General features: G+C 62.1%; 1 protein-coding gene across 4 annotated transcripts in view; it reads right to left on the bottom strand.

The window, feature by feature from the left end:
- TCF20 (transcription factor 20) overlaps positions 1–12,797 on the bottom strand; it is a 163,278-nt gene that overhangs the window by 79,702 nt on the left and 70,779 nt on the right. For 2 of the 4 annotated variants that reach the window (XM_059680760.1, XM_059680762.1), the window contains exon 2: positions 8,007–8,057. The exons of 1 other annotated variant lie outside the window; for it this stretch is intronic. In XM_059680760.1, the coding sequence (XP_059536743.1) occupies positions 8,007–8,057 (51 nt within the window). Of the gene's footprint in view, positions 1–1,113; positions 1,428–8,006; positions 8,058–12,797 lie in introns of those variants that run through there. One more of the 4 variants, XM_059680763.1, reaches the window with a different exon arrangement.

Raw genomic sequence — 12,797 nt, 5'->3', positions numbered from 1 at the left:
ACGAAAAAGGAAAAGAAAAAAAAAAAGCAGAGGGAAAGGATCCTAATTTTGACCCGTCCCCTAAGGGCAAACTAAAGGTTTCACACGGGCAGACAGTGCTAGGATCCACAACCACAAAACCAGACAATCATCCCCACCCGCGGGCCTAGGAAGGCGGCTGGTCTCCCCCACCCAACGCGGTAAGTTCTCCCCTCCCATCCCGGTGCCCAGGAGCCGGTCCACCTCCCGCCGCGGCCGCCGGGCAGGGCCCGATCAGCCCCGCTTTCCCCTCCAACGGGGAACACGAGCTGAGCGCCCCGGGCTCCCGCCCGCCCGCGCGGACCACTGGACCCCCCGCCCCGCCTGCTCCCCGCGGCGAGGGAGGAGCACACCCCACGCAGGAAGTGTGTCCTGCGCGGCGCTCCCGCCCCACCCCGCGCCGGGACCTTGCGCCGGGCCAGCCGCTACCTGCCCTCCGCCCCCCACCGGCGAGGAGCAGCCGCGTCCACATGGCTTCAGGTGTTCACATGGCCATCGGCGGGTCCCCGTCCCTCCCGCGGCCCGGGCGCGCTCCGACTCCCGGGAGCCCGGCCGGCCCCTCCCAGCCCCGAGCCCGGCCCTCCGCCCGCCGGCCTCGCCCCCAGCCCGAAGCGAAGCGGCGAGCGCAGCCCGGTCCCCGAGGCGGTCAGGGGCCCCGGGGCCGGCGGCGCTGACCCCGCCGACCCCCGGGCACCGCCCGCTCGCACCCTCCTCCTGGGCACCCGAGACCGCGACCGGCAGGTACCCCACCCCTGCTCCTCGGCACCTTCGGGCTAGGACAGTGTCCAAGCCCCGAGGGACCCCCAGGCCGGACCGAGACCCCTCACGCCCGGGTGCCAGGCCGGGCTCTTCCCCTCGGCAGCCCTCGCGGCCCGACCAGGCCCCTCCTCTCTGCACTCCGGGTCGGGCCGGGCCATGGCCCCCGGCGCCCCGAGTCCCGGCCTCAGAGTCGGGGGTCCCAGCACTCCCAGGTCGGGCCGGGCAAGTACCTCTGCCCCCAGCCCTCGAGGCCGGACATCCCGGCCTGGCCCCAGCGCCTCAGCCCGGACCCCGCTCCTCAGCCCGGACCCTACCCCCCTCCCGGGTGGCGGTTACCTGCGGGGGACCCCCGCCCGGTCCCTCGGCCTCGGCCGGGGGCGGGAGGGGAGGGAGCGGCGGCAGGCGGTGCTGCGCGGGGTGGGGGTGGGGGAGCCTCCGCCGCCTCCAGCTCGGGCGCCCGGGCCGGCGGCGGGGCGGGCCGGGGCCGCAGCCCCTCGAGGCTCGCTCCGGCCGGCGCGCTCGCTCCCCGGTCGGGCGCGCCTCAGGGCGGGCTCCCCAGGCGGAGGCCGCGGCCGCCTCGCAGGGGTGGAAAGCCGCTCGATTCGGGATTTTTTCTCTCCATTCTCCCAACACACAGGAAATAACAGAGCGTCAGGTGACGGCGCGCGGCCAATGGGGAGGCTCGAGGCCGCGGCGCGCGGGCGGGCGCGCGGCGGGGGCGGGGCGTCGGGGGGCGGGGCCGGCGCGCACGCGCGTGCCCACCCGCGTGCGGCGGCGCCGAGGCCTGCGCGCGCCGGTCCGACCCCAGCCCGGCCGCGGGGGTCGCGCGGGTCTCCTCTCGGCGGCCGCGGGGCGCAGGACGAGCGTGCCGCCGCGCGCCCCGTGCCATCTTGGCCCGCAGCTCCCGTCCGTCCTCCTGGGAGTGACGGCGAGCCAACTTTGTGGGGAGTTAGTGGCCCGGGGTCGCGGGAGCCCCGGGGGCCTCCAACCGCAGCATCCCACCGGTTCTGACCGCCGAGGGGGCCCGCGAACCAGGGCCAGACCCCCTCCTGGTCACCTGCTCAGAAGGGCTGGGCACGGCGGTGGCTCTTGCCTCCCAACGCCCTCAGGGCCCTGCAGACCCGGTCCCCTGGCCGCCTCCACCTCTTGGCCCCACGTCTCCTCGGATGGATGACTTGGGCCCCCAGATCCCGTTGTTTTCATGAAACGGGGAGTGGGGAGGCCCCCCAGTTTCACATGTGAAATGCATGCTCACCAAATGCCAGTTGCCTTCGCCGGCGGCGGCCTTAAAACCTGCAGTGCCTGGTTGGCTGGATCCAGAGTCCAGAATTAATTTGGAGATAAGGTGGCGGCTTGGTGGTGCCAAGGCCGCAGGCGGTTCCCAGACTTCCTCTGCAAATCTCATGTATGTTTTATGGAGCAAAGGAATGGCTTGGCTGTTTAAAAGGAAATCTCCGTTGTAGAACCACCCCCGAGATGTGTGTGCCGCCTGACCCACTGCTCTCAAAAGTGAGGCCAGTGAGGGTGAGATGTATTTGAAGGGATGGTGACCCTGTCTGCGACTCACCTGGATGCCTGGCCAGGTTCTCTCCCCGCTCTGGGCCTCAGTCTCCCACCTGGGCACGGATGACCTTAACATTGGCTAAAATTGCCGGTTCTAGATGTTAGAGTTGTTCCTTTTCTGAAGCAGCCCGACTGGAAAGTAAATTGGAGTTGGAGAAGTGCTTTGCCCCGCAGGTGAGGGCTGATAGGAACCAGGTGTGACGGGGGCCCAGATTTAGGTGCATTTGAGGTACACAGCTCCCCAGGGCCTGGCTCTACCCTTTCACCTCTCACCCCACCTAGCCAGACACATTAACACTTTGCCTTGCCTTAGGCCACCCAAGGAGGGTCCTGGCCGTGGCCACACCCACCCCCAGCTTTGGGATCCCAGGCAGGGCCTGAGTTGGTCCTGGCACCTCAGGAGGATGTGAGTGGAGACGGCAGTGATATCTCTTGGCTTTTGTCCAATCTCACAAAGTGGGGGCCAGTTCTAATGTGGGTCAAGGCGACGCTTGACGACTGGGTTCCCCACGCCTCCTGCATGCCCGGCGGGGTGCAGGCTCTTCCGGGGCAGAGCTGAACAGGCTGTGGGGCCCTGCCCTTTGGCAGTTCCCATTGTTCTGCGAGTTTCATTTTCAAATTCTTTGGCACCAAGACTTTTAAAAAGACCAGTGCTGGCTTCTGCTTGGATCAGGGCTGCAGAGGGAAAGGCTGGGGGGACTCTCAGCACAGACCCATGTTCTCCGGACCAACACGGAAGGATGTAGGGGAGCTTTGTGAACCCTGAGTGTTGGGGGCACCCTCGATTTCTTGAGAGAACTCATGAAGCAGGGGGCAGCCCTTTTCCTTACAGTCTCCTGCCCGTCATTCCTCCCTCCCTTTCCCCTCTTCTCAACTTACTCAGGTTACAGACTGGGGGACTGGAACATGAAATGAATGGTGACAAAGGACAAGAATGCAGACAGATAACGAATGCAGGCTCTCAGTTTGCTCCTGCTTCCTGTCCTGGGACTGACTCCATAGCCCCCGCCCACTCCGCTGGACCCCGCTGGAACACTGCCCAGCTGACCTCCACCTGCAAACTTCCCAGGCCTAGGGCCAGGCCAGCCGCGGCTCCTTTAGCAGTGGCGGTCTGTCACTTTTCCCTTCTGGTGCCATTTGGGAAAAGAGCATGTGTGGGTGTTATGGCCAACAGGCAGATTTGGGGTACTCTTGGGCTGTGTGGCCTTGGGCAATTGATTTCACCTCTCTGAACGGTGGTTTCCTCAGCCACAAAATGAGGATAATATGACCTCCCTCCTAACAGAAGTTTTATGAGAATCTAGAGATTTACATAAAGAATTCAGTTCAGTACCAGGCACATGATAACAACAGCTACAGTTCTATGCTGTGGACATAATACAACACATGAGTAGACGGAGGCTCAGAGACGTTAAATCATTGCCCCAGATCCCACAGGGGCCAGAGCTCAGCACCTGGGAGCCCCCTCCTCTTTGACCATGTTAGCATCTTCTATTGTTCTCTCACTGTCTCATCTTCAAGAATCCTGTTTTTCCTCCCACACTTTAAGAAAAAGACAGTAGATTCATGAGATTCATTGTTTCCCTCCCCAACCCAGTCCACTCGGAAAATACTTATTCAACGGAATCAGTGGTTTCAGTTCCAGAAGCTAAATGAATCCTGTCCCTCCTCCTCCGGCTCCGAGATGGCTTTTGGAAACCGTGTCACCCCCTTTATTACAAGCTCCTCTGCCCTCCTCCAGGCGCCTGGGCCACTCTGGGATTACAAATGGAGCCTCCTGCCTCTAGGGCACTGCCTCCGCGACCACGTGTCAGTGCGGATTGATTGAGGAGACGGCCCTGCCCGGCAGATCAGTGACTTGTGCCGGGTGAGCCGCGTGTCGTGCCTTCAGCGGCCGGCGGACGTCCTTCCTCTCGCTCGCTCGCAGGCTCTTGAGCACACGTGCAGCCCTCGCCCTTCTCCCTCTGCGGGCCCCACCTCCCCTTCCTCTCGGCGGGCCTCCTGCCGACTCGAGCACACCAACTGACGAGAGCCTCAGGTTAGCAGAGTGGGGAACCCCCACAGCATCCTGCAGAGCCTGTCCCAAGCCAGGCACTTCCCCCATGCAAACCAGATGGAAGCAAAGAGTACACAAGCAGCAGGGTGGCCAGATCCCTGGTGGCACGCCTTCCTTCCACACAGCACCTGCTGGGTGCTGGGCTGCCAGCCCCGCTGGAGAGGGCAGAGGGGCTTAGAATAAGTCTTTCTGGGGCAAGGACAGGGCTGGCTGTAAGGCTAAAGGGGCCTGGGAGGCTCCCCAGGGCCAGGGAACACCAAGACTTCGCCGTGTGGGGACAGCCACCTGCTCTTCCCAGGAGGGCTGTGCCAGTGCAGGGCGAGGGGAAGGAGAGATGAGGCCGGGTATCTGTGACGCGCTTGGTGTGAATTTGTATCACGGGATCTCGGCGACCGCTGCCCAGGAGGCGTGGGATGGAAGTCGTGGCTCCCTCTTTAGCTCCCACTGGTCACTGGGCTGTTTATGTGACCGTGTCCATCTCTCCCGGGAGTATGAGCATTTGTAGGGCACACGCCTCTGCTTCGCTGGGGTCTCCAGCATCCTGTGCGGGACGTGGGTGACTGTGACGGGCACTGTGTGTTCGCCACAACCTGATGAGGCTGGTACTGTTACCAACCCCACTTCACAGAGGGGGCCACTGAGCACAGAGTTTACGTAACTTGTCCCAAGGCTCACGGCTTGGAAGAGGCGCAGGTGGGATCTGATTCCAGGCCTTGAGAGGCTGCACTCTTCACCACAGCCTCCCAGCACGTGGTAAACAGGGGACAGACGCATGGACGCAGAGAGTTGGTGGGCCCCAAGTCTGCAGGCGGACGGGGAAAGAGGCATGAGAGGCAGCAGGGTCGGCACCAGCCTCTCCCCACAGGACATGTGGAAGCCCTGGAGGCTGGGCAGTCTGCCTGGAAGACCGCGGCCTCCCCAGCTGGTGGCCTCGCTGTGCGCCAGGGCCAAGGCATTCATCTCCCCCCAGGTGAGCAGAGAGAGGACACGGGAGGAGACACAGCTGGGCGGCTGGAGGCCCCTGCAGCCTGGCCCCACGTGGAGCAGCCCTCAGCCCACTCGGCACTCCTGCCCCTGGTGGCACAACTCTCCCTGGGCGGCCCCTGTGCGAGGGCCCAGCCCTGGTCACTGAGCTGGGGGCCCAGCCTGGTCTCACCCCCAGGACACCCCTGCCTTGTCCTTCAGCATATGGCTCTGAGTCCGAATTCCTTCCTCCATCGGGAAATTGGAGTGGGAGGAGGAGCTGAGGGATCTGCCCGCCTCCAGGGAGTGGGGTGTCTTACCTTCACTCCTCCCAACAGCCTTATGAGGCAGGGCTTATCATCTTCATGGTACAGACAAGGAAAGGAACAGAGAGGTTGAGAGACATCCCCAAAGTGCCACAGCTAACAGGTGGCAGAGCTGGGATCTGAACTCAGCCTTCTGGCCCCAGAGCCCCCGCTGCGCACCACAAGGAGTTAAAGTGAAAATGAGTTAAAGTGAAAATGAAATAATCTAGCCATCGCAGTGCCAAGGCGTGTCCTCAGCACCTCACCTGCATTAACTCACTTAATCCTGACCGCAGCCCTGTGAGGTGCACGCTGGCATGAGGGCATCTTGCAGACGAGGAAACGGGGGCCCAGAGCCACGAGGAAGGGGCAGGGTTGGAATGTGAAGCTGGTGGGCTGGGCGGCAGGCTCCAGCTTCGCTTCATCACGAGATAACAATACGGAGGGTCCTTTCCTTTGGGATTATTTCTGCTTGAAAGCTCAGGACTTTTAGCCCCATCTCTGCGGGGCTCCACGGCAAGGCAGTGCCACATGCTGAGGCATGCTGGGAAAAGACTTTGTTCCAGCCTGTTTTGTTGACACGCTCTTCATTTTAAGCCCGAAACCCAAGCTTCCTGCGAAGAATTCAAACCAGGGAGAAAAGTGCAGCCATGATACAGCCACCACTCCCTCTGCGTGGGGCTCCCTGCGTGTCCTCGCCCCTCGCTTTCACGGGCCCGAGCAACTCCCACTTCACAGCTGAAGAAGCCGAGCGCAGAGCTGCTGACAAGATGCCCAGCGGCACACGCCGCGAAGGGCCAGAACTGGGACCCGTCGCCGGGTCCTTCCTGAGAAGCCCGGCTCTTCTGACCACATCAGTGGCGCGCCCTCTGGGCACAGAGCGGGGTCTTGCTTGCTGGCTTGGAGGGCAATGCTTCTGTTCATCTGCCACAGGCTGGTCCCTCGGTGTCAGGATCCCCGGACCCCCGGGAAGATGCCAGGACACAGGTGCAGATCTGCAAAGCTGGGTGCTGCCTCCTCCATCAGGGAAGCTCAGCCATGCGGGCATCGATGCTCCCCCCACTCCACCTCCCTCCGGCGACTCGGGAGCGGCTGCCCTGCCACCAAGCTGACTGTCCTCTGGAAGCAGCCATGCCACGTGAGGTTCCTCATCCCTGCCCTGCATCTCCTCGCCAGGACAGCTGCCAAGGCACACGTGTGGTTCCAGGAAAGGGAAAGCAGCAGCGTCAACAGATTCTCCAACTCCCAGCCGGTCCTCCGGGCTCGGCCTCTTCCCGGCCCACCCGCCCCTGCAGCAGGCTCCTCGGTTACCCTGAGCCAGCTCTGCCCCCACTCCCTCTGGCCCCAAGGTTTCCAACGGGCCCCAAGTGCCTGCGGAGTTCGAGCCGATTCTCCTCCACCTGGAACACGAAGCCCTCATCTGGCCCAGCTCCGTCCTCCACCTTCTCTCACGTGTCCTATGCCGCCTCTTTGCCAAACACAGTTTGGAGCTGTGTTCCCGCCCGCCTGTGCCCCAAAGCACGAAGCCCTACCTCTTCCCTGTATGTTGGAATTATACCCTCTTTCAAGTTTCAGTCTAATGCCACCACCTTCTTGAAGCCTTACTTTAATACTCATCATAAATTCATTCAACAAACACTGACTGAGCCCTTGCCATATGCCACGCCTGGAGCCCAAGGGTCCCTGTTGCCATGGAGCCTACAGTCCCATGGGGCCACTAGAGGGAATGGCCTGTCACATAAATAATCATTTGGTAACAGCCACGACATACATTAGTGAGACAGCGTGGCAGGTGCCCAGAAGGTGTACAATAGGACCCTGGGTCTTGGGGGTCCAGGACATTTGGGATGAGAACTGAAGGACAGACAGGAGGTAGCCATGTGCTGAGGTTGGAAGAGAGCTCCAGGTGGCAGGCACAGCGAAGGCCCTGAGATAGGGGGGAGCAAGCAGATTTCGGGAAGGGAAAGGAGGCCAGAGCAATGTAACAGACACGAGAAGCTGGAGATGCAGCTGAAGCAAGACAGCGCAGGCCGCCACAGGCGTGGGGACTTTATCCCACGGGGACAAGGGGATCCCAGCAGAGGGAACAGTCAATACTCATTTTTACCGATCCTGCCAGCTGCCCTGAGGCCGAGCATCTTCTGCAAAGTGCAGGCTTTGCGTCCGACCAGCCCTGAGCCTCAGACATCTGGTCATTTGGATGTGGGATTCCCAGATCCTCCTGGACCGAGCTCCGAAGGACAGAGCTGGCCTCCAGCTCTCCCGCACCATCCCCAGCACACGGAGCTGCTCCAAAAGCATGTGTGGAACGAACGAACAGAGAGGACGGACGAGACACTTACCAGCATTTCCCCTGGAAGGGGCCAGGCTGCCTGAGGGGCCTTCCATGTTCTCTGGAAATCACAAAATCAAGGTTTTAGTAAGGCCACGCCTCGGGGAACCCCTGAGAGCACAGCCGGCACCCCGCCGATGTCCACACCCAGGGCCAGCACCCAGCAGGACCCCGCACGGGCATCCGCCGGCGACCACCTCGCGAATGACAGGCCACAGAGCGAACGCCCCCAACAGCTGTAAGGTGCTCTCCCCACGAGAGTCCGGGCTGGGGCCGTCCTCCAGATGGGCCAGCTGCCGCTCCTCTTTACAGAGGAGGAAACCGAGTCCCAGGAGAGGGAGGACCCCCGGCAAGTCATGGCAAAGCCAAGACAAGACCCTGATCATAGATCAGGCTGTACAGCTCCCATGGTATTAAGGACACTTTCCAGAAATTTTTTCTAAAAATATTCTGAAGTGACATATTTCATCAGGATGCCTGTCACGCCAGCAGTGGGAGCCAACACACCAATTCTCGCAGGCTGTTCCCCTACCGTCAGGTCCAGGGCACCGGAGGGCCCTGAGTGACGAGTCCGTGGCTCCCTGGGATTGGTGTCGGCACACAGCAGGCGCTCAGTAAATGCTCAGTGTGTGAGGGAGTCAGCTGATTTGAGGGACAACCGCGGAGAACATTCCTACAGCTCTTAACGGGCGTGCTGAGCTACCTGCATTAACTCAAGTCGTCCTCACCAGCCTCTGGGGTGAGTTTACAATGATCCCACTTAACAGGCGTGGAAACTGCGGCTCGCCTGTGACCACAAAGCCAGTGAGCGGCAGGGCCGGGACGTGAACCCACGCAGAGCCCGTAAGCCAGCCCCAGGCCCTGGCTGAGTGAAGGTGGGCAGAAACCTCCCGGAGAAAGACGGCACCCGCGCGCGCGCGCGCGCGCGCCCCTCGAAGGCCATGGCCTTGTGCGGCGCCCCTCCCCCGTGCACCAGTGACCGCTAGTCCCATTCCCTGTGGACCCCGGGTGGGCAGTGACAAGCTGGGATGGCAACCATCTCATTACAGGCTTCATGTCTCCCCAACCTCCCTCCCCAATGGTCTCTGGACTCCCCGTACCTGCCCTGACTCATACGGGCTCCCAGCATTATAACCCTCACGGGCTCCTTCTTGGTAGTGGGTGAGGGGTATGAAAGGACGGGAGGGTGGAGGGCGCTGCAACCCTGAGCCAGCTCCCCAAGCCCTCCGAGCTCGGCCTTCTCATCTGTAGAATGGGGACAATAATAGCGCCCGCCACAGGGCTGCGCTGTTTCCATTATCCTGGCCTCAGTCGCACCATATGCTGTAGTGGAATCACTCATCCTGCCATCACCCAGCACAGACCGTAAACAAGGGGTGAGCAGGCTGTGCTAAGGAGAGGAGGGGTAGTATGTGAGCAGCCAGGTGTTCGCGGTAACTGAGCCTCGCAGCCAGTGTGGGCCCGAGGTAGCTCCCCGGCTCTGTATACGCCCACTCCCAGGGCGCTTCCCGAACTTGTGCACATCGCAAGGTGTTGGGACAGCCCCATGCCCTCCTGGGGCCTCCTGGGAGCCACGACCCTGCTGGGTCCTCTCAGGTCCCAGCTGCAGCCCAGGTGAGGTGAGCTGCTGGGAGCAGGAGGAGCAGTGGGAAGGCCAGGCACAAGGTTGTTCATCTGCGGCCGAGTGAAGAATAGGAGGGAAGAAACATCCTTTCTGGAAAAATCAATGGGCAGATGATACCGCCCAAGTCACAACCTACATGGAAGCCATCCAAGAAAATCAGAGAGACGAGAGAATCACAGCCCTGGGTCTTCTGTGGCCACGCAGCCTCACAGCCAGGGGAAGTGAGAGGCGAGCCAGCCCCAGCCGCCATCCTACAGGGAGGACCACCGGGGCGCAGATGGGGGCCACGGCTCGCTCAGGGCCCGAGGTGTTTTGGTGGCTCTGCCATGAGTGAGGGGTGTCCAACCCAGGTGGCTCATTGGCAGCGGCAGGTGGGCCCTTGGGGATCTCCAGCCATCCGCTTCCCTCTGATCTTGCCCATACTACCAGGGTGCCAGCATAGCCTCACCCAGGAAACACCAAATCTCCGTGGCTCTTCCTGGCATGCTTCTGGCTTCTGGGGTGCCCTGTCCCCCCACCTCCACCCTAACATGTTGGGCAAAGTTGGGGGAGACTGCCTAACTCATAGTAAGTGCTCACAGATGTGAGTTAATCACCATCCCCATTTCACAGCGAGGGAAACTGGCTCGAGAGATTGGGGACACCCACGGACACTGGGTGGTCGGTCCTTCACGCTCCTCGGCCGCCTTCTCTCTAAGCTAACAGGCATGGAGTGCCCTCACGCCAGTCAGGGACCGGGCATCCACTCTGCTTCCCTGGCAGGGTTGGCCCCAGCTCAGAGTGGGGCCTGGGCCGGTCCAGGACCCCAGGAGTCCTGAGGCTCCAAGTTAAGAGGAGATCCAGGCTGGCATGGGGTCGTCGGGGAACAAGCCAGGATCCTAGAGAACCTTCTGAAGCTCTAGGGTCCGAACACCCAGAAGGCGAGTTTGCAGTGAGCGGGAGATGTTTGTGTGAACCGGCCCGCTCTGTCTTCAAGTCAGGTCTCCCTTCCTCCAGAAATGGCTCCCACTGCGGAGACTGGCCCGTCCCCTTCCCCTCCCTGGGCTTTGCCACGAGGTGACTAGCCTTTTACACCTTGAAGCTCTGCTCTTGCACTTCCTTCTGGTGGAATACCCTCCCCTGCCGTTGCCTGGCTAATTCCCACTCATTCTTCAAGGCCTTCAAATGCCACCTCCTCTTGGAAGCCCTCTTTGATTGCCCTTCAGAATTCACGGAGGCACTCCAAGGAGAACTTTTTTCTGTGCCCAAGTTGCTGGGATAGCCAGTTCCCTCATAACCATAGCTGTCATTAATTGAGCACCTACTGTGTGCAGGTGCTGCACCTGCAGTCTCTTTATTTTTTTTAAATTTATGTTTATTGATTTCAGAGAGGAGGGGAATGGGAGAGAAACATCAATGATGAGAGAATCATTGATCAGCTGCCTCCTGCATACCCCCGACTGGGGATCGAGCCCAAAGCCCGGGCATGTGCCCTTGACCAGAATCAAACCAGGGACCCTTAGAGTCTGCAAGCCAATGCTCTACCCACTGAGCCAAACCAGCTAGGGCTTCACCTGCAGTCGCTTCAATCCCCAAAACCAGCCTGCAGGCAGAGGTCACTACTCCCAGGTCAATGCCTTTTAAAACCGACTGGGAAACCTGCCCGAGGCCACACAGCCAGAGAGTGGCCGGGGAAGACTGTCACTCAGGACCGCGGGCTCCACAGCCACCAGGGCACATCAGATCGGGGGACTGTGGGAGGAGGGGCCTGCTGCGCTTCTCCATCTCTGTGTGCCTGCAGGGTGCCAGCTCTGTGAACCTGGACTGGGTGATGCGAGCTGACTGGCCAGCCGGCCCTCGCCGCGGCTACCTGCCTGGTGCTCCCAGCACCTCTGGCCAGGAGGGTCTCGAGCCCAGGCCTGGAATGGACCCAGCACCTTGGCCTTGGGCAGGGCCTACTCGCCCTTCCTTCCCTTTCCATCTGGCACAGGAAGCTCCACGGGACACCAGAGCCCGCAGACCAGGCGAAGGCCAGGCAGGGACCGCTCCTCACACCCTGCACACGCTCCGGCTCCCCGTGCAGCCTGACCTGTGGACCCAGGATCTGAACAGACACACAAGGCTCCCCCCCATTTCCAAAGGACATTATTCAACTACCAGAGGCTCTCAGCACGGGACAGGCACCCTCCTCACAGACGTCGCTGCAGCTTCCCTCACCGTCAGCTCCCTGGGAAAAGTCCCCCCTCCCGGGTGGGTCTGCCCGAGGGAAGTGAGCCTCTCACGCCTTCTCGGACCAGGCAGGGCGACTGTCCCATCCTGGTGGCCCAGATTCCTGGGCAGCTGCGGGTTTCCAGGCACAGACCTCGGTCCGCACTGCTCAGCTCCGGCAGGTACTGCGAACGCTGAGGACGCCCGGAAGTGCCTGCCCCCAAGTGACCGCAGCGTGGCCAGTGCTGTGAGAGAGGGAATGGGGCGGGCGGAGGGCAGGGGAGGCTTCCTGGAGGAGGTGAGCTGAGTCCAGAAGGTGGCCTGGCCAAAAAGGAGGCGTTGAGGTCAAGGTGAGGGACCGGCTCCCGGGGAAGGAACGGTGTGTGATGGGCTGGACCCCGCTGGCCGCGGCCTTCCCCTGACCTTCCAGGTGAGGAGGGCCCGGCCCTGGCTTCTCAGGTCAGAACTCTGGGTCTGCGCTCGGGCCCAGGCCTGTGACACCCACCCTTGCCTCCCCTGGAGACCTGCTCCAGAGGTCACAGGACCACCTGTGTGCCGACCACGTGCCGGCCGGAGCCTTGTCGCAGCCCGAGCCTTGGGCTGTGATGGCTTCCCAGCCCGGGTCCGGCCCGAGCTCCTTGCCCCCACGGGCCTGTCAGAGGAGGCAAGGTCCCGGGACACTTTGCCAACACCGGCCTGGCAGCAGAAGCCTCTGCCAGCCTCCTGGGCAGCCAGGCCAACACTGCGGCGGAGGGCACACCAGCCCCGGCCTGTCTCTGAAGCCCCATCTCAGCCTCGGTCCGGGGGGGCGGGGGGGGGCAGCTGTGGGCAGCAGCAGCCGAGCGAGACCTCAGCCATCCACGCTAAGGGCATGACAGGAACCGCGACCCCGTCCGGGGACAGAGACCTCCCAGGGAGGCAGCCAGCCCAGCCAGGGCAATGCCCGGGGGTCGGGAGAGCAGCCTGGGCCTCCCGCAGCCTGAGGAGGCG

This window comes from Myotis daubentonii, chromosome 2 (genome assembly GCF_963259705.1).
Source record: "Myotis daubentonii chromosome 2, mMyoDau2.1, whole genome shotgun sequence".
Taxonomy (NCBI): domain Eukaryota; kingdom Metazoa; phylum Chordata; class Mammalia; order Chiroptera; family Vespertilionidae; genus Myotis; species Myotis daubentonii.
Note: the sequence above shows the minus strand (reverse complement) of the source record. Positions and strands in the feature narration are given on the sequence as shown.